Below are 21,051 nucleotides of genomic sequence, written 5' to 3'. Positions count from 1 at the left end.
CATGTGATATTTTCATAGAGCAGGTCATTACGGACACAGCGATACCCAATATATCTCTTTTTTTTGTGATGATGGTTTGGTACCAATTTGGGGTACATATGACTTTTTGGACACTTGGTATTACACTTTTTGTGAGCCAAGGTGACCAAAAAATGGCAGTTTTACCACAGTTTTATTTTTTTTGTTTTTACTGAATTCACCTAGCGGTAGATCATGTGATATTGTCATAGAGCAGGTCATTAATGACACAGCGATACCCAATGTGTTTCTTTTTTTGCAATGATGGTTTGGTACCATTTTGTGATACATATGACTTTTTGGATCGCTTGGTATTACACTTTTCGTGAGGCAAGGTGAAGAAAAAATGTCTGTTTTTGCACAGCTTTTATATTTTTTTTTTATAGGATCATGTTATATTTTTATAGAGTGGGCTGGAGTTTTCACTGATGCCAGACAGGTTAATAAGCCTGGTTTTTTTTACCATCCATTTGTAAATTTCTGCCCTGGCACTGGCTGGCAGCAGTCTTGAGAATCCTCAACACCCCTCCCCCCATAGAAAATTCAAGGCAGAAAGACCCTTAAGTTAACTGAAAAAATACCTCTCTTCTCTAGTCTGTTTGTCTAATCTGTTGCCTCTGCACACTCCTAACTGACACACACGTACACACCGTCACCAATGCTTTTTTTAAACTGAAGGCTCAGTGTATCTACAGAGAGACACAAACTGTCTGTGATACACACGACATGGTCGTCACTTCAGGCACAGGCAGACCGTACACAGCAGCTGTAGGAGCACTGGAGAAGCAAGCCAAGCCTGCAAGAAAGGAGGACTGGGTTTTCCTGGAAGGTGAGCGGCCGGCGGTGAGGATACACACATGTGAGTGACTAGTGAGATAGTCGTGCGCGCTCCCTGCCTTCTCAATGCGCGTACGCTACTTCATAGGCTAATGACCCCGCGGCGGCAGTGCCCACATGACTTCCCCGACCCACCCTCTGTCTCTCTGAGACTGTCACCCCAGGCTGCTCTGCTGCTCATCAGACCGGACTCCGACCCGAGCAAATGGCAATGGCAGGATGTCGCCGCCGCTTTAAGCTAGACTCTCACTACACTACCTGCTCTAATTTTGAACTCTGTCTCGCAGTTCGCTGCCTGTATAGCTGACAGTCCTGACACCCGGGGCGAAACCCCCCCCCCCCCCCCAAGCACGACACTGTGTGTGTCTCTGCACGATCTGGCACTGTCCAATCAGCGTTGTCAGTGTCAGACTGTTCAGGGACACCCCCCCAACTGGTAACACCTTCATTGAAAATTATCAATTTGTTCATGACTTCTAGCAGGAATAATGAAGGAACGACATATCATAGAGTCATAAGAATACATGCTCCGTAATTGTTATTACAAAAGAGATGCAAGTAGTTGCCAAAACAGACATGTCAGGAGAGGTTATAGGTCCTTTTTAAGTTACAGTGAAAACAGAATGGTTTTGTATACTGTTTCTCATTTGTGTGTAAGAAAATAATTAGTTTATAGGCTTATTTTACAAGCTGAACAAACCCTTTTATTTATGTCACATATTGGATTTCTGTCTGAGATTATACAGTACATTTATATGCCAATTGAAACAGTGTCTGTTATAGCTTTATTTCCATTTTTGGGTATTCTCCTCATTAATATAATAGAACATGAAGTTTATGGAGTTAATTTTTTTTGCGATTAGCAAAATCCATATCTACTTTGTCAAGGCTTGTTGTTGTGCTTATTGATTTCATGTTGCTCTTATACTTTTCAAATGATAAAAATCCACATGCATTGCTAAGCTAATCATACATACATAACAAGGCAACATCCAGAGTATCTCTGTATAAGCAGATATTAAATCTAATATTGCATATCTATCTACAGTCCTGATCAAAAGTTTAAGACCACTTGAAAAATGGCAAAAAATCATATTTAGCATGGCTGGATCTTAACAAGGTTCCAAGTAGAGCTTCAACATGCAACAAGAAGAAATGGGAGCATTCAATTTAATGAAAACAACGAATAAACTGAAACAGGCTGTTTTTCAGCTGATCAAAAGTTTAGGACCACATGCCTTTAAAAGGCCAAATCTGCGCAAAGATGTGGATTCATAGTAATTTTCTGTCAGGTAGTCACACGTTGTGATGGCAAAGGCAAAAAAACTCCCCTTTTTGAACGTGGTCGGGTTGTTGAACTGCATAAGCAGGGTCTCTCACAGCATGCCATCGCTGCTGAGGTAGGACGCAGTAAGACAGTCATTTGGAATTTCTTAAATGATCCTGAAGGTTATGGAACAAAAAAGTCAAGTGGAAGACCCAAAAAAATTTCATCAGCACTGAGCTGGAGGATCCAATTGGCTGTCCGTCAAGACACTGGACGATCGTCGAACCAAATTAAGTCCCTTACTGGTGCTGACTGCAGCCCCATAACCATCAGACGGCATCTGAGACTGAAGGGCTTCAAAAACAAAAAAACGTCTTCAAAGACCTTGTCTCCTTGAACGCCACAGAACTGCTCGTTTGGACTTTGCAAGAGAGCACCAAACATGGGACAATCAAAGGTGGAAGAAAGTTTTATTCTCTGATGAGAATTTTTTTTACCTTGATGGTCCTGATGGTTTCCAACGCTACTGACATGACAAGTATTTTTCTACGCGCCACAGTGGAGGGGGCGCCATAATGGTCTGAGGTGCTTTTTCCTTCAGTGGAACAATGGAGCTTCAGGAAGTGCAGGGGCGTCAAACGACCGCTGGCTATGTCTAGATGTTGCAGAGTGCATTCCTCATGACTGAGGGCCCTCGTCTGTGTGGTAACGACTGGGTTTTTCAACAGGACAACGCTACAGTACACAATGCCCACAGGACAATGAACTTCTTCCAGGAGAATAACATCACTTTTTTGGCCCATTGTCATGGTCTTACCTGCTTGCTGCTCTCCTTCGTTTGACATGTGCTGGCGGCCATCTTGGGTCCTGGGTTTCTTGTAGCCTTCCACCCTGCGGCTCCTCCTTCCCCTGGGAGGAGCTGGATGCCTAGCTCACATATATAGGAGGTCTGTGGCTTCAGTTCCTTGCTTGGTCCTCTTGTGTTCACATGCTTCTAAGACTGCTGCTGCTTCTGGTTCCTGATCCTGGCCTCGTCTGACTACCCTGCTGGTTCCTGATCCTGGCTTCGTCTGACTACCCTGCTGGTTCCTGATCCTGGCTTCGTCTGACTACCCTGCTGGTTCCTGATCCTGGCTTCGTCTGACTACCCTTCTGGTTCCTGACCTCTGGCTTCGCAAAGACTCTGCTCGGTTTCACCATCCGTTTGGACTTTTGCTTCACAGCTTTATTTTCAATAAAGCCTTCTTATTTTCACTCTCTCTTGTTGTACGTCTGGTTCATGGTTCCGTGACATTAGGACCAAGCCATGAATTCTGACGGTACAGGGCCATCCTCGCTACCCACGCTGGTTGCCAGACTTGATCAGCAGGATCACCTGTTGGGTCGGTTCGCTGTGGCGTTGCAAACCCTGCTTGAACGCACGGCTCATTTCGCTCCCGTTGCCGATGGGTCGGTTGTCGCTCCTGGGCTCGCTCCTACTGCCGCTCCGGTGGTTGCGCCAGAGTCTACCCCGACACCTGTTGTTGCGCCTGCGGTGTTTCGGGGTATGACCGGTTCTGCCCCTCTTCCACAGCGCTTTGGGGGAGAGCCAACTCAGTGCCGAGGTTTCCTTAACCAGGTGGGCATTTATTTCGAGTTGCTGCCACATGCCTTTCCTACTGAGAGATCAAAGGTGGGCTTCTTGATCTCGCTGCTCTCGGACAAGGCCTTGGCCTGGGCCAGCCCTTTATGGGAGAACAACAATCCGGTGGTTGCCGAGTTTTCCGGTTTTGTTGCTTCTCTTCGGAAGGTATTCGATGTGCCGGCTCGTGCTGCCTCTGCTGCGAAGCTCCTTATGTCCATCAGACAGGGTTCACGATCCGTAGCTGAATACGCCATTGAGTTTCGTACCCTGGCAGCAGAGGTGGGCTGGAATAATGAGGCTCTGGTCGCTGCTTTCTCTCATGGTCTCTCGGATGCCTTGAAGGATGAGGTTGCAGCTAAGGACCTACCAGTTGAGCTCGAGTCTCTTATTTCTTTCCTGATTTTGATTGACACCAGACTCAGGGAGAGACCTTCCTTTAAGGAGAACCTGCGGAGGTCTTCTAACAGATTGGTGCCTACGTTTGCTGTCCCACCCGTGCCTCCCTCTCCTCCCACGCCTCCTGGGGATGACTTGTCTGGGGGTGAACCCATGCAGCTGGGGTTTGCTCGCCTGTCCGAGGGGGAGAGGGCACTCCGGAGACGCGAGGGCCGATGCATGTACTGTGGTCTCGGTGGGCATTTTCGGTTGGCATGTCCGAACCGTCCGGGAAACGCTCGTACCCTGAGATCCTGTCGGGGGCAGATCTTGGGTGGAGTCTCCTCGTCCCCGGTTTCCCGTGTTGACAAACCACTGATCACTGTTGTCCTCTCCTGGGTCGGGGGCTCGGTGACGACCCAGGCGTTGGTGGACTCTGGTGCTGGTGGTTTGTTCATTGATAGTGTGTTCGCTGCCGCCAATTCCATTCCTCTGCAGGCTCGAGGTTCCCCACTGGCTCTTGAGGCGATAGACGGCAGACCCCTTCTGCCGCCACACGTGACTCATGAGACCCTTCCAGTGGGAATAGCCATTGGTGCCGTTCACAGAGAGTCGGTCTGCCTTCAGGTTATTTCGTCTCCACACTACTCGGTGGTCTTGGGGTACCCCTGGCTCCAGAAGCATAATCCGACTTTCGATTGGAGATCGGTCGAGATCCTCTCGTGGTCACCGCAGTGTGGGGCTAGTTGCATCCATGGGTCTGTCAAGTTGCTGTGTACTTCCTCGGACTCTCTGTTGCCTCCTGAATACGAGGAGTACCGGGATGTATTCGATAAGGTGCGCGCGGTTGCCCTACCTCCGCACCGCCCATACGATTGTGCCATAGAGTTACAATCTGGTGCCGTTCCTCCTCGTGGCAAAGTCTATCCACTGTCGGTAGCGGAGAATGAGGCCATGGAGGAGTACGTGAGGGAGGCGCTTTCACGCGGACACATTCGCAAATCTTCGTCCCCGGCAGGGGCTGGATTTTTCTTTGTGAAAAAGAAGGGCGGTGAGTTGAGGCCTTGCATCGATTACAGGGGTCTCAATCGCATCACGATCAAGAACGCTTACCCGATACCCTTGATTTCCGAGCTGTTCGATCGCCTTAAAGGGGCCACGGTCTTTACCAAACTCGACCTGAGGGCGGCATATAACCTGGTAAGGATCAAGGCGGGCGATGAGTGGAAGACCGCGTTTAACACTAGGACCGGTCATTACGAATCCTTGGTTATGCCCTTTGGGTTGTGCAATGCGCCCGCAGTCTTTCAGGAATTCATCAACGATGTTTTCCGTGACCTGTTGCAGCAGTGTGTGGTAGTCTATTTGGATGACATCTTGGTATATTCTGAATCCATGGAGGCCCACATTCTGGATGTCAGACGAGTGTTGCAACGGTTACGAGAGAACAAGCTGTTCGGTAAGCTTGAGAAATGCGAATTTCACCGATCCCAGGTAACCTTCTTAGGTTACATCATTTCCGCTGAGGGGTTCTCCATGGATCCTGAGAAGGTTTCGGCTGTCTTACAGTGGCCCCAGCCCAGTGGTCTTCGTTCCCTGCAGCGCTTTTTGGGCTTCGCCAATTATTATCGGAAGTTCATCAGGGACTTTTCCATGCTGGCCAAGTCTCTCACGGATCTGACCAGGAAGGGCAGTAATTCCCAGGTCTGGCCGCTCGAGGCCATCCGAGCTTTTGAGGCCCTAAAGTCCGCCTTTGTGTCGGCTCCGATTCTGTTGCATCCCAACCCTGGGTTGCCCTTTGTCCTCGAGGTGGACGCGTCTGAGACGGGAGTAGGCGCCCTTCTGTCTCAGCGTAGAACACCAGAGGGTCCTCTGCTTCCTTGTGGGTTTTACTCCCGGAAACTGTCTTCCGCGGAGTGCAACTATCAGATTGGTGACAGGGAGTTATTGGCCATCGTGCAGGCCCTTAAAGAATGGAGGCACTTGCTCGAGGGTTCGGTGGTTCCGGTTCTCATCCTGACGGACCACAAGAATCTGACCTACCTTTCTGAGGCCAAGAGATTGACACCACGTCAGGCCAGATGGGCTCTGTTCTTGTCACGTTTTAATTACGTGGTCTCCTACCTACCCGGTTCCAAGAACATCAGGGCGGATGCCTTATCACGGCAGTACTCCGAGCTGTCCAGGGAGGAGTCGATTCCGACTTCGGTCATACCTCCGAATCAGATCCTGGCCGCCATTCGCACCAGCCTGACCTCTCCCCTGGGTGAGCAGATTTTGGCGGCTCAATCTGGTGCTCCCTCTAAGAGACCCAACGGCAGATGTTTTGTGCCTGAGGAGTTGCGCACTCGGTTGTTGCGAACCTACCATAACTCCAAGACCGCGGGGCATCCTGGAAAGAATCAGCTGTCCTGGGCTGTTTCACGTCTGTTCTGGTGGCCTTCCCTACGTTCCGACATCGCCGCATATGTAGCGGCATGCTCCGTTTGTGCCCAGAGTAAGTCCCCTCGGCACCTTCCGTTGGGCCTTCTGCAACCCATAGCCACCGGGGAGCGCCCATGGTCACACCTGGGGATGGATTTCATTGTGGACCTCCCTGCATCCCGAGGCCATACGGTCATTCTCATGATTGTGGATCGGTTTTCCAAAATGTGCCACTGTGTTCCTCTCAAGAAGTTACCCTCTGCACAAGAGTTGGCCACGATTTTTGCCAGGGAGGTCTTCCGGTTGCACGGTTTGCCTAAGGAGATTGTGTCGGATCGGGGGAGTCAGTTTGTGTCCAGGTTCTGGCGCGCCTTTTGCTCCCAGTTGGGGATTCATCTCTCCTTCTCCTCGGCCTACCACCCTCAGTCCAATGGGGCCGCAGAACGATCCAATCAGGCCTTGGAGCAATTCCTTCGTTGCTATGTCTCCGATCACCAAGACAATTGGGTTGACCTCCTGCCTTGGGCTGAGTTTGCCAGGAACACGGCGGTGAACTCTTCCTCTGGGACGTCTCCCTTCATGGCCAATTATGGGTTCCAACCTGCCGTGTTACCGGAGGTATTCTCTCCCCAGGATATTCCGGCTGTGGAGGATCACCTTTCCGTCCTACGTGCTTCTTGGGTACAGATCCAGAAGTCCCTTGAGGTCTCTGCGCAGCGCCAGAGATTCCAGGCTGATCGCAGACGAGCGCCTGCTCCTTCCTACCAGGTCGGAGACCGTGTATGGTTGTCCACCCGCAACCTCAACCTTCGAGTGCCCACTCCCAAGCTGGCGCCTCGCTTTGTTGGTCCCTTCCGAGTGCTTCGCAGGGTAAACCCGGTAGCCTATGCCCTTGCGCTTCCTCCTGGCATGCGGATCTCCAACGTGTTTCATGTCTCCCTGTTGAAGCCACTGGTGTGTAATCGTTTCACTTCCTCGGTTCCTCGGCCTCGTCCGGTCCAAGTGGGCAATCGTGAGGAATATGAGGTGAGCAATATCCTGGACTCACGCCTGGTCCGCGGTCGGTTGCAGTTTTTGGTCCATTGGCGTGGTTATGGTCCAGAGGAGCGTTCCTGGGTTCCCTCCGCAGATGTCCATGCTCCTGCCTTGCTCCGAGCCTTCCACGCACGCTTCCCTCAGAAACCGTTTTGTGCTCCGCGGAGGAGGGGCCCTTGAGGGGGAGGTACTGTCATGGTCTTACCTGCTTGCTGCTCTCCTTCGTTTGACATGTGCTGGCGGCCATCTTGGGTCCTGGGTTTCTTGTAGCCTTCCACCCTGCGGCTCCTCCTTCCCCTGGGAGGAGCTGGATGCCTAGCTCACATATATAGGAGGTCTGTGGCTTCAGTTCCTTGCTTGGTCCTCTTGTGTTCACATGCTTCTAAGACTGCTGCTGCTTCTGGTTCCTGATCCTGGCCTCGTCTGACTACCCTGCTGGTTCCTGATCCTGGCTTCGTCTGACTACCCTGCTGGTTCCTGATCCTGGCTTCGTCTGACTACCCTGCTGGTTCCTGATCCTGGCTTCGTCTGACTACCCTTCTGGTTCCTGACCTCTGGCTTCGCAAAGACTCTGCTCGGTTTCACCATCCATTTGGACTTTTGCTTCACAGCTTTATTTTCAATAAAGCCTTCTTATTTTCACTCTCTCTTGTTGTACGTCTGGTTCATGGTTCCGTGACACCCATCCTGCGTGTTCCCCTGATCTAAATCAAATTGAGAACCTTTGGGGATGGATGGCAAGGGAAGTTTACAAAAATGGACAACAGTTCCAGACTGTAGATGGCCTTCGTGCAGCCATCTTCACCACTTGGAGAAATGTTCCCTCTCACCTCATGGAAACACTTGCATCAAGGATGCCATGGAAGTGATAAACAATAATGGCGGAGCTACTCATTACTGAGTTCATGTTTGGAAGTTGGAATTCTTGGGGGGGGTTTAGTTTTTTTTTGGAGGTGTGGTCCTAAACTTTTGATCAGCTGAAAAACAGCCTGTTTCAGTTTATTCGTTGTTATCATTAAAGTGAATGCTCAAAAAATGTTTTGTCTCACTCCCATTTCTTTTTGTTGCATGTTGAAGCTCTACTTGGAACCTTGTTAAGATCCAGCCATGGTCTTAAACTTTTGATCAGGACTGTATCTATCTATCTATCTATCTATCTATCTATCTATCTATCTATCCTAGGATCCTATACTGAGGAGGGAAGGGAGCCTTTTAAAAATTAGCTTTGGCTTCCAATATTTTCTAGTAACAAACCTGACATTCATTATTCTGGTAGTATATAGTGTATACACTGCTAACATGCGGGAACCCACCATACATTCTTGTTACTTCTCTTTTCAATAGAGATGAGTGAAGAAATCAAAAATTAGTTTTGGCTGCTTCTCTGAAGCTCACAAAGAAATTAGATTTGTTATGATTTGTCACAAATCGTATTTCATTATATGTATCTGGTGCAATAACGGGTAACAGTGATTGTGCTGCCCCCCCCCCCCATTGAGCCTCTTAGATGGTGTGTTCAGCGTTGATCGCGGCATCTGACAGTCACATTGAGGCCTTTCAGAGGTAAATCATCACTGATGATGTCACCACACCCGGCCTACGTGATGACATGGTGATGTCACACATCAACAAGTGAGAGATTTGGTGCATTTTTTTCAATCAAGATGGCCGCGATGGCCTTTCTGTGAACAAATGGATGAGGTGAGTATGTATTTTTTGTTTTTTTACGGCCACTTCGGAAAAAATATATTAGCTACCACGTAAAGTGAGGAAATTTGGCTTTGTGACTAATAAAATTTTTCCTGAGATTCGGATCTAAGTCCACTTTGTTAATTTCAGTTTGCTCAACAATACTTTTGAAGACTAAGGGAATTACTGCCTCTGCAGTTTTCAAAACTCACATAGAATTCAGCAGAAAGACATATGTCAGGTGGAGCCTGGGTTGCAGATTTGGGAGGAGGTCCAATACCAACCTTAATCTGGATTTGGCTCTGTTCAAATCAGCACTATATTCCAATGTATTGCAAATCCATTGGTTTTGATGGCAGTAATAGTAGTCTGCAGTATCTTTATTTCCATCAGAAACACTGAAACCATAGAAAAAAGCTAACAATTGCTTTATGTCAATAGCATCCATTAGTCTTCCAACAAAAACAGATCTATCGTACCTTTTATGGCACTGTTAACAAAAAAGGCTAAGATAGTAATATGAATAGAACTGAATAGGAACATTTTTAAATGATTGACTTTATTCTACCTTTTATTCTAGTAGGCAATCCATCAGAACAGCAGACAGAATGAACACTGCTCCTTCAAGGTTTAGGATACAAATGAAAGAATAACATAGAACAACAATTTGTTCTGTGAAAGCAGATTTTCAATCAGATTTCGTATAACTTTTGTGTCTGGCGTTTAAATATAGTATTACACAACAATGAAAGTCTGCTTATAGTATTGTGTGTAGTATGTGCTAGAGTAAAATTGAATTTCAGGTAGAATACAAAGCATAAGCCTCTATAGCGTAAACCTTTTTATAATCTGCCAAATTGTTGCTTGTATTTACTGTACACTTTATGTAAAGATCAGTTTTTTGTTTTTTTTCTAACAGCATAATAGGCATATCATAGCAATTAATTTAAAAAAATTATATACGAGGCTAACATTTACAATTTAGAGAAATAATTAAATCAATGAACACCATACTCGTGATAAAGTCATTTATGGGTTATGCTCATGAGATCAATTTATGGAGTTGAATGCATATACAATGAGTGGACTTGTATCAACAGAAATCATCTTATAAAAAACAGTGATTTTTTCATTTTCTGTATAAAGTTTTTATTAAGTCATTGCCTGATAACTAATATTCTTTATATAACACATTTACAAAATTGGAACAGCCATATTCTCAGACACAACAGTTCTTGAAATATATAACAGTTATAAAAAGAGCAATGTTACAACTGTATAGAGCCTTTGGTGGCTGGGAATCTGCAAAAGGGGGCTATTGAATCTCCCTTCTCCCAGAACCCTCTTCTCCTAGAAGGTGAGAGAGGTAGAGATGGGAACGACAAAGATAGCAACTGATGACAATCTTTCTTTTTTTTTTTTAAATGACCTACATACTAGAATGTGATTGAAAGCGTTCATTCAATGGGGCAATTCAAACTCTGAATTTAAAAAATGTAAAAAATACTGGTCATTACTTTTATAGGTTATGTCTATAATGATAAATGTTCTTTTATTATTCATTCCATTAGCTGTTGGACTTATTGCTTGCCCAGAACCATTGATTCCAACCAATGGCATTAAAAATGGGGACAGATACATGGTAAATGATGTGGTATCTTTTCAATGTGAGCCTGGGTACACATTGCAGGTAGGTTGACATTGGTATTTATATCAATATAGCTCATTTATTCTCATTGATGTTGTATATGGATGTGCAATGCAACTTTCATAGAAATGTATGGGCCCACTGTCATGGCAGCACTCCTTGTATGCAGCCATCCTGCTTTCTGGAGTGGGCAGAGACATCTCATTACTCACCTAGCTTCTGGCCAGGGGCTGGGCCCTGCTGGTCCCTCTCTGCCCTCCAGCTCACTGATCACCTGCCAGACTACTATATACCATATAGAAAACTACAGCCTACCTACTAGGTCTCTTCCTGTGTTCCATAAGGCACACTTTCACTCCTTGGCCCTTAAAAGGCGAATGCACCAGTACACAATATGCACCAGCCAACAGCTGGCTATTTAAGGCAAATCTCTAGATATGCCAGAACAACTGGTCTTACTAGCTTGCTAGATCCTGCAAAAGTGGTATAAACCATTTTGTTTGCCTATGTACCAACTTCTGCATTATTCCTGGAATCTGACCCTGTGCTGCCTGCCCTGACCTTTGGACTGTTTCACGGATTCAAACAGACTCTGCCCAGCTTGATTTTGGCCTATTATTGACTACAAGTTTGCCTGTTCCCTTAGTGCCCATCATCAGCGTCTCTGACACCCGTGAGTCAGCAGCCAACCACACAAAGACTACACCAAAAGGTAGCGGTCTGGTAGATTCCTTGCAATGAATTCCAAATCCCTGTATAGGGGATAAAGGGTGCCAGGATAATGCCCTTAGATATAGCCCAAGTCTGTTGGTTTGCACAGTGGTTCCACAAACATTGTCTGCAACATCCACCCAGTAACAGATGTTACTTCTAATAAATTTGCATGAAATTGCTACAAAATATTGTGGCATATTGAATCTCATTTAGTAAAGTATTCTCCTTGAGAAACATTAGGGAAGATATTTCAAAAGATTTACACCAATGTTATGGCATACAATGTTGCAAATTATTGTACATACCATATTTGAACCATAATACACTCCTTTTTAGACTTGTCACCACTTTTCAAAAGTCGAGAAGTCTTAGAAATGTCAGCAATAGACTAATAGAGATACTGTAATTATGAGAGGAACTGGCATAAGTTAAAGCTGAAATCTGTCTGCTTGTAGTTGGCGTAAATTAGTTTTTTTGGTGCATAAACTACCTCAATATGCACCAAATGTATTAAGATGTGCAAGACTCTTTTTTATCAACAGACTTTAGACTGTTAGCCTTAGTAAATCTACCCCATTGAGTTTAGGGAACAATACATTACCATATAAAGGAGACTCATGTAGTAGCACATGCAGTATGTAGAGTGTAACCAAACAAATTTCCATGTGCCACCATATAGGCTATGCACAAGTGGCTCAAAGCCTAATTGATACACACTTCAGGCCTTGATCTTTGAACTAGGAATAGAGATATGTGAAAATGCTGAATGTTTGCAAATTCATCGATCTACATACTTCCTATAATTGAGCAATTTTTGACCAGGTAAATAAATGAAGATTAAAAAACTATATCTGTGGTTACCCCTGTTTGTCACAAATGTCAGAAAATATAGGTTCATACTTAGAAAAAGAAGCCATTAAAGAAGAGATACATTCTTTGAACACTTCAGTAAAAACTTCCAAGAACAGTTCTGATGCATTTTGATATGAGAATATAGTATATATTTTTACTGCCAGTAGAGTGAATGTTTTCACATAGCTCAAATGCAGACTGGGAACTCTGATCTGACACTGCACTGTAGTTTAGGTTTTGTCATCCTGCTTTTTTATGTAACCCTTCTATGTTTCTAAACTGCTATAGTTTTGTATCAACAGGGACATTCTCATATTTCATGTATGCCTGGAACAGTGCGGCGATGGAATTATCCTTCCCCTCTTTGCATTGGTAAGAAACTTTATAGTATACAGTGGGATGCAAAAGTTTGGGCAACCTTGTTAATCGTCATGATTTTCCTGTATAAATCGTTGGTTTTTACGATAAAAAATGTCAGTTAAATATATCATATAGGAGACACACACAGTGATATTTGAGAAGTGAAATGAAGTTTATTGGATTTACAGAAAGTGTGCTATAATTGTTTAAACAAAATTAGGCAGGTGCATAAATTTGGGCACTGTTGTCATTTATTGATTCCAAAACCTTTAGAACTAATTATTGGAACTCAAATTGGCTTGGTAAGCTCAGTGTCCCCTGACCTACATACACAGGTGAATCCAGTTATGAGAAAGAGTATTTAAGGGGGTCAATTGTAAGTTTCCCTCCTCTTTTAATTTTCTCTGAAGAGTAGCAACATGGGGGTCTCAAAATAACTCTCAAATGACCTGAAGACAAAGATTGTTCACCATCATGGTTTAGGGGAAGGATACAGAAAGCTGTCTCAGAAATTTCAGCTGTCTGTTTCCACAGTTAGGAAAATATTGAGGAAATGGAGGACCACAGGCTCAGTTCAAGTTAGGGCTCGAAGTGGCAGACCAAGAAAAATCTCGGATAGACAGAAGCGACGAATGGTGAGAACAGTCAGAGTCAACCCACAGACCAGCACCAAAGACCTACAATATCATCTTGCTGCAGATGGAGTCACTGTGCATCGTTCAACCATTCGGCGCACTTTACACAAGGAGATGCTGTATGCGAGAGTGATGCAGAGGAAGACTTTTCTCCGCCCACAGCACAAAAAGTGCCGCTTGAGGTGGGCTAAAGCACATTTTGACAAGCCAGCTTCATTTTGAAATAAGGTGCTGTGGACTGATGAAACTAAAATTGAGTTATTTGGCCATAACAAGGGGCGTTATGCATGAAGGAAAAAGAACACAGCATTCCAAGAAAAACACCTGCTACCTACAGTAAAAATATGGTGGTGGTTCCATCATGCTGTGGGGCTGTGTGGCCAGTGCAGGGACTGGGAATCTTTTCAAAGTTGAAGGACGCATGGATTCCACTCAGTATCAGCAGATTCTGGAGATCAATGTCCAGGAATCAGTGACAAAGCTGAAGCTGCGCCGGGGCTGGATCTTTCAACAAGACAACAACCCTAAACACTGCTCAAAATCCACTAAGGCATTTATGCAGAGGAACAAGTACAACGTTCTGGAATGGCCATCTCAGTCCCCAGACCTGAATATAATTGAAAATCTGTGGTATGACTTAAAGAGAGCTGTCCATGCTCAGAAGCCATTAAACCTGAATGAACTAAAAAAGTTTTGTAAAGAGTAATGGTCCAAAATACCTTCAACCAGAATCCAGACTCTCATTGGAACCTACAGAAAGCGTTTAGAGGCTGTAATTTCTGCAAAAGGAGGATCTACTAAATATTGATTTCATTTCTTTTTTGTGGTGCCCAAATTTATGCACCTGCCTAATTTTGTTTAAACAATTATAGCACACTTTCTGTAAATCCAATAAACTTCATTTCACTTCTCAAATATGACTGTGTGTGTCTCCTATATGATATATTTAACTGACATTTTTTATCGTAACAACCAACTATTTATACAGGAAAATCATGATGATGAACAAGGTTGCCAAAACTTTCGCATCCCACTGTATTTCTCAGCATTTAGTAGTAAAATCATCATACAATAAAATATATTCAGGCCAAGTGGAATTCTGGTATGAGTCAAAATACTGTGTTTGAAATAAGTGTTTGAAAAAGGTAATAAGTGGCAAGCATCAGGCTAATAAGCACATTAGCCTGTCCAGGGTATTAAGATAGAGCGGTAGGGTTGTGAATAGAATCTTTGCCACTATTGAAGGAAAGCCTAACTAGGATTCTGTGTTGGATATCAGATGGACTAATAAATAAATAAATAAATAATATAATATTATTAATGAACCAATGCAAACTGATATTTTATGCATCAGTTGCAAAACAGAAAATAATGGCCTTATGACCTCAACATAATTTGAAATTAAATTTCTTACTATAGCGGTACAACAATATGTACTATTGTTTTAACCTTTCACACAGTGTAAGACACTATAGATATTTGTGTGATTATATTAAAAAGCATAGAAAAATTATTAGTATTATAGTCATGATAAAAGTGTTCCTACTAGTATAGCCTTTAATGTCAAAGATGATTAATTATTCCCAAGCAAAAGCCATGGTTAGCTGATGCTATATTAAAATGTCCTAATGCAAAACACAAAATAATTGAAAATACTCAGCATATTGGAAAGGCTGATTTTTGCTAAGCTTGCTTTATATCTGTATAATGCTAGAAGAAAATCATGGGTAGAAATATCATTGTCACTAAAATTTATAATTTATTTATAAATTTGGAAAATAATTATTTGAATAAATGTTTTTTTTTTATACAGTGCAACATTTTTATCAATTGTTCTGAAAAATATGAATAATGTCAATTAGCAGCTCAGCCAAATGTACTATACTTTCATGATTGTTAAAGTCCACCATAACCTATGGAGGTCCAAAACCCTGTGCTGGTTATTTTCCTAATATTTCTGTAGATACTGTTGCGTTGATTTTCTGACTTGATAAATTATATAATTTTAAGTGCATGATGCCATTTAACTAACCATTAGAAGTAGCCATTTCACCTTTAATTTTTTTTTTCCACTTATAGCTAAATGTGGTGGAATATTAACACATCTGATTGGAGTGATTTTAAGCCCTGGTTTTCCTGGAAACTACCCAAGTAATTTGGACTGCTCATGGAAGATTTTATTACCAGTTGGCTTTGGTTTGTATCTTGATTTATGCAAATATATATTTTCTACAGATTATGAAGAGGGTAGATATTGAGATGAGCTATGGTCACTAGTAATTACTACAAGTCAAAAGGACTTTTTTTTTATTCAATTCTAACATACACCAGGATATATAGTTACATCATGGGGCAGTCTAAAGTGTGTGAAGCATGCTCATGTGCTGAACCTTGGCATGTACAAGCTGTTTTAATATCTAAGATACCTGTCCACAGTGACTGGGGTTGGCGATGACACCAATCCCAGTCATTTAACCCCTGAGCTATGGTCCATAGAGATTGTGGCATTTGTGGGTTAGGCAGAGGAAGGTGGATCTTTCTGCCTTTCTGATCGGAGCTCCCGTGGAGAAATTGTGGGACTCCAGTCAGTTGTAATGACTTTGGGAAAGTTTGGGAAAGTTCCCAGGGCTGTCACAACTAACGGCCTGAAAAACTGTGCACAAGACATGGATTCTCAGACAGCCTCTCTAAATCCCATAAAAGTATTCTATTGTGGTCTATGGGACAATCAAACAGAAAATCCCCTAAGAGGACTAAAAGTTATAGAAAAAATAATAATAAAAAAATAAAAGAACACAAAATAGTAGAAATTCAAATCACCCCCTTTCCCAATTACATAACAATAAAAATGTAAACATAACAGGTATTGCCACATCTAAAATTGTCTGAACAAATAAAATCTAAAATATTTTTCCTGAGTAGTGTACGCCTTAATGGAAAAATAACTAAAACACACAATTCACGATTTTTTTGTCACCTTGTCCCCCTATTTTTTTTTTATAAAAAGTGATCAAAAGTTGTATGTACCCCAAAAATATATCATTAAAAACTACAGTTTGCCCTATAAAAAACAATCCTTCATACAGCTCTGTACATATAAATATAAAGATCAAAAAGTTATGGCTGTCAGAATTTTCAGTGCACAGTGCATAAAAACAAAACCCCAAAAACTTAATAGAATTGTCATTTTTCCCCGCATGTTTTCCAATAGAAGCTATGGTAAACAAGGCTATTAAAAAATACCTTTCCCACAAAAACAAGCCTTTATATTGCTATGTGAACAGAAAACAAAAACAAAAATGAGGGTTCTTGGAAGCACTGGACGGAAAAATGAAAAAGTTAAAATAGGTTGTGTCCTGAAAGAGTATGTATTAATAATTTTTTAAACTATGAAGAAGGCTTTACAATCATGGGATATATAATGTCTTATCTAAACTTTATGATTGAGCCTTAGGGGTACTACCACAAGGTGTGGTTATGTGGCCGAGTGTTGAGCTGCCAATTAGATTGCTATAGCTTTTATTTAACTAATAAGGAAAGCATATATAATTTATATTAATAATTATATTAATAATATTATATATATATATATATATATATATATATATACACTGCTCAAAAAAATAAAGGGAACACAAAAATAACACATCCTAGATCTGAATTAATTAAATATTCTTCTGAAATACTTTGTTCTTTACATAGTTGAATGTGCTGACAACAAAATCACACAAAAATTAAAAAATGGAAATTAAATTTTTTAACCCTTGGAGGTCTGGATTTGGAGTCACACTCAAAATTAAAGTGGAAAAACACACTACAGGCTGATCCAACTTTGATGTAGGATCAGGCTCAGTAGTGTGTGTGGCCTCCACGTGCCTGTATGACCTCCCTACAACGCCTGTGCATGCTCCTGATGAGGTGGCGGACGGTCTCCTGAGGGATCTCCTCCCAGACCTGGACTTAAGCATCTGCCAACTCCTGGACAGTCTCTGGTGCAACGTGACGTTGGTGGATAGAGCGAGACATGATGTCCCAGATGTGCTCAATTGGATTTAGGTCTCGGGAACGGGCGGGCCAGTCCATAGCATCAATGCCTTCGTCTTGCAGGAACTGCTGACACACTCCAGCCACATGAGGTCTAGCATTGTCTTGCATTAGGAGGAACCCAGGGCCAACCGCACGAGCATATGGTCTCACAAGGGGTCTGAGGATCTCATCTCGGTACCTAATGGCAGTCAGGCTACCTCTGGCGAGCACATGGAGGGCTGTACGGCCCTCCAAAGAAATGCCACCCCACACCATTACTGACCCAATGCCAAACCGGTCATGCTGGAGGATGTTGCAGGCAGCAGAACGTTCTCCACAGCATCTCCAGACTCTGTCACGTCTGTCACATGTGCTCAGTGTGAACCTGCTTTCATCTGTGAAGAGCACAGGGCGCCAGTGGTGAATTTGCCAATCTTGGTGTTCTCTGGCAAATGCCAAACGTCCTGCACGGTGTTGGGCTGTAAGCACAACCCCCACCTGTGGACGTTGGGCCCTCATATCACCCTCATGGAGTCTGTTTCTGACCGTTTGAGCAGACACATGCACATTTGTGGCCTGCTGGAGGTCATTTTACAGGGCTCTGGCAGTGCTCCTCATGTTCCTCCTTGCACAAAGGCGGAGGTAGCGGTCCTGCTGCTGGGTTGTTGCCCTCCTACGGCCTCCTCCATGTCTCCTGATGTACTGGCCTGTCTCCTGGTAGCGCCTCCATGCTCTGGACAATACGCTGACAGACACAGCAAACCTTCTTGCCACAGCTCGCATTAATGTGCCATCCTGGATAAGCTGCACTACCTGAGCCACTTGTGTGGGTTGTAGACTCCGTCTCATGCTACCACTAGAGTGAAAGCACCGCCAGCATTCAAAAGTCACCAAAACATCAGCCAGGAAGCATAGGAACTGAGAAGTGTCTGTGGTCACCACCTGCAGAACCACTCCTTTATTGGGGGTGTCTTGCTAATTGCCTATAATTTCCACCTGTTGTCTATCCCATTTGCACAACAGCATGTGAAATTGATTGTCACTCAGTGTTGCTTCCTCAGTGGACAGTTTGATTTAACAGAAGTGTGATTGACTTGGAGTTACATTGTGTTGTTTAAGTGTTCCCTTTATTTTTTTGAGCAGTGTATACAGTGGGGGAAATAATTATTTGACCCCTCACTGATTTTGTAAGTTTGTCCAATGACAAAGAAATGAAAAGTCTCAGAACAGTATCATTTCAATGGTAGGTTTATTGTAACAGTGGCAGATAGCACATCAAAAGGAAAATCGAAAAAATAACTTTAAATAAAAGATAGCAACTGATTTGCATTTCATTGAGTGAAATAAGTATTTGAACCCTCTAACAAAAAAAGACTTAATACTTGGTGGAAAAAACCCTTGTTTGCAAGCACAGAGGTCAAACGTTTCTTGTAATTGATGACCAAGTTTGCGCACATTTTAGGAGGAATGTTGGTCCACTCCTCTTTGCAGATCATCTCTAAATCCCTAAGGTTTCGAGGCTGTCTCTGTGCAACTCTGAGCTTGAGCTCCCTCCATAGGTTTTCGATTGGATTAAGGTCCGGAGACTGACTAGGCCACTCCATGACCTTAATGTGCTTCTTCTTGAGCCACTCCTTTGTTGCCTTTGCTGTATGTTTTGGGTCATTGTCGTGCTGGAACACCCCTCCACGACCCATTTTCAGTTTCCTGGCAGAGGGAAGGAGGTTGTCGCTCAGGATTTCACGATACATGGCTCCGTCCATTTTCCCGTTTATGCGAATAAGTTGTCCTGTGCCCTTAGCAGAAAAACACCCCCAAAGCAAAATGTTTCCACCCCCATGCTTGACGGTGGGGACGGTGTTTTGGGGGTCATAGGCAGCATTTTTCTTCCTCCAAACACAGCGAGTTGAGTTAATGCCAAAGAGCTCTATTTTGGTCTCATCAGACCACAGCACCTTCTCCCAGTCACTCTCTGAATCATTCAGGTGTTCATTGGCAAACTTCAGACGGGCCTGCACATGTGCCTTCCTGAGCAGGGGGACCTTGCGAGCCCTGCAGGATTTTAATCCATTGCGGTGTAATGTGTTTCCAATGGTTTTCTTGGTGACTGTGGTCCCTGCTAATTTGAGGTCATTAACTAACTCCTCCCGTGTAGTTCTAGGATGCTTTTTCACCTTTCTCAGAACCATTGACACCCCACGAGGTGAGATCTTGCGTGGAGCCCCAGAGCGAGGTCGATTGATGGTCATTTTGTGCTCCTTCCATTTTCGAACAATCGCACCAACAGTTGTCACCTTCTCTCCCAGCTTCTTGCTAATGGTTTTGTAGCCCATTCCAGCCTTGTGCAGGTCTACAATTTTGTCTCTGACATCCTTGGACAGCTCTTTGGTCTTTCCCATGTTGGAGAGTTTGGAGTCTGCTTGATTGATTGATTCTGTGGACAGGTGTCTTTTATACAGGTGACTAGTTAAGACAGGTGTCCTTAATGAGGGTGACTAATTGAGTAGAAGTGTCTAACCACTCTGTGGGAGCCAGAACTCTTAATGGTTGGTAGGGGTTCAAATACTTATTTCACTCAATGAAATGCAAATCAGTTGCTATCTTTTATTTAAAGTTATTTTTTCGATTTTCCTTTTGATGTGCTATCTGCCACTGTTACAATAAACCTACCATTGAAATGATACTGTTCTGAGACTTTTCATTTCTTTGTCATTGGACAAACTTACAAAATCAGTGAGGGGTCAAATAATTATTTCCCCCACTGTATATATACTGATAATGCAGACCAGCTATATAGTGTGTTCTTCATTAGTCAAATAAGGAGCAGCTATGACTTAACTGGCTGCAGAATACTCAGCCACAGCATAGTTGCAGCCCAAACACCCTATAACTGCACCGTGTGTTCATACCCTTAGGTCTTGACAAATGCAAATGTTATGCTCACTAACATTTGGCTCCCAAACCACAGGAACACCCTCATAAAGATAGTTTCATGAAAATTCTGATAAATCTCTCATTTTTTGTACTTCGGTTCAAAGTACAGCAAAAATCTCACTTGTCATCAAATATGTAATAGATTTATGTGTTGTATGTCTATGAATGTTCATGTCTATGAATATAATTTCAGAAAGTATGAAAACATATTTGCACATTGGAAAAAGTTTGATTCAAAGATGGTTCCTATTATTTTGCAGTATGAAATTATATTTATTTTGACTAGCATATCAAAGCAAGGATAAATATATTGATTAATTACAGTAGCATAAAGGACGATAAAACCATGTTTTATGGGCAAAAAAAATTTATCAAAAAATTTAGTCATTTATTTTTAGTAGAGGTGGGACGAATCCAATTTATTTTGAATCCGAATCCGAAAAGGTTCTCGAATATATTGAATCTTTCGAATCTCGAATCCTACGAATCATGTACATAATTGTGTGAATGCACGGTGTAAGAAACAAAGTCAGACCGCGTCAGTTTGTCTAAACCTCCACCTCCCAGTCACGGTCGCACCCTTTATGACCGCGATGACCCCTGCTATGACCCC

At 43.4% G+C, this 21,051-nt stretch overlaps 1 protein-coding gene across 1 annotated transcript in view; it reads left to right on the top strand.

Moving 5' to 3' along the window:
* Positions 1 to 21,051, top strand: part of CSMD1 (CUB and Sushi multiple domains 1) — a 2,494,699-nt gene that overhangs the window by 2,055,815 nt on the left and 417,833 nt on the right. Inside the window, exons 38-40 of the mRNA XM_040430026.1 lie at positions 10,841 to 10,959; positions 12,786 to 12,855; positions 15,558 to 15,674. Coding sequence (XP_040285960.1) covers positions 10,841 to 10,959; positions 12,786 to 12,855; positions 15,558 to 15,674 — 306 coding nt within the window. The remainder of the gene's footprint in view (positions 1 to 10,840; positions 10,960 to 12,785; positions 12,856 to 15,557; positions 15,675 to 21,051) is intronic.

Source organism: Bufo bufo, chromosome 4 (assembly GCF_905171765.1).
Source record: "Bufo bufo chromosome 4, aBufBuf1.1, whole genome shotgun sequence".
Taxonomy (NCBI): Eukaryota; Metazoa; Chordata; class Amphibia; order Anura; family Bufonidae; genus Bufo; species Bufo bufo.
The sequence above is the reverse complement of the archived record's forward strand: the minus strand, read 5'-3'. Positions and strand labels throughout refer to the sequence as shown.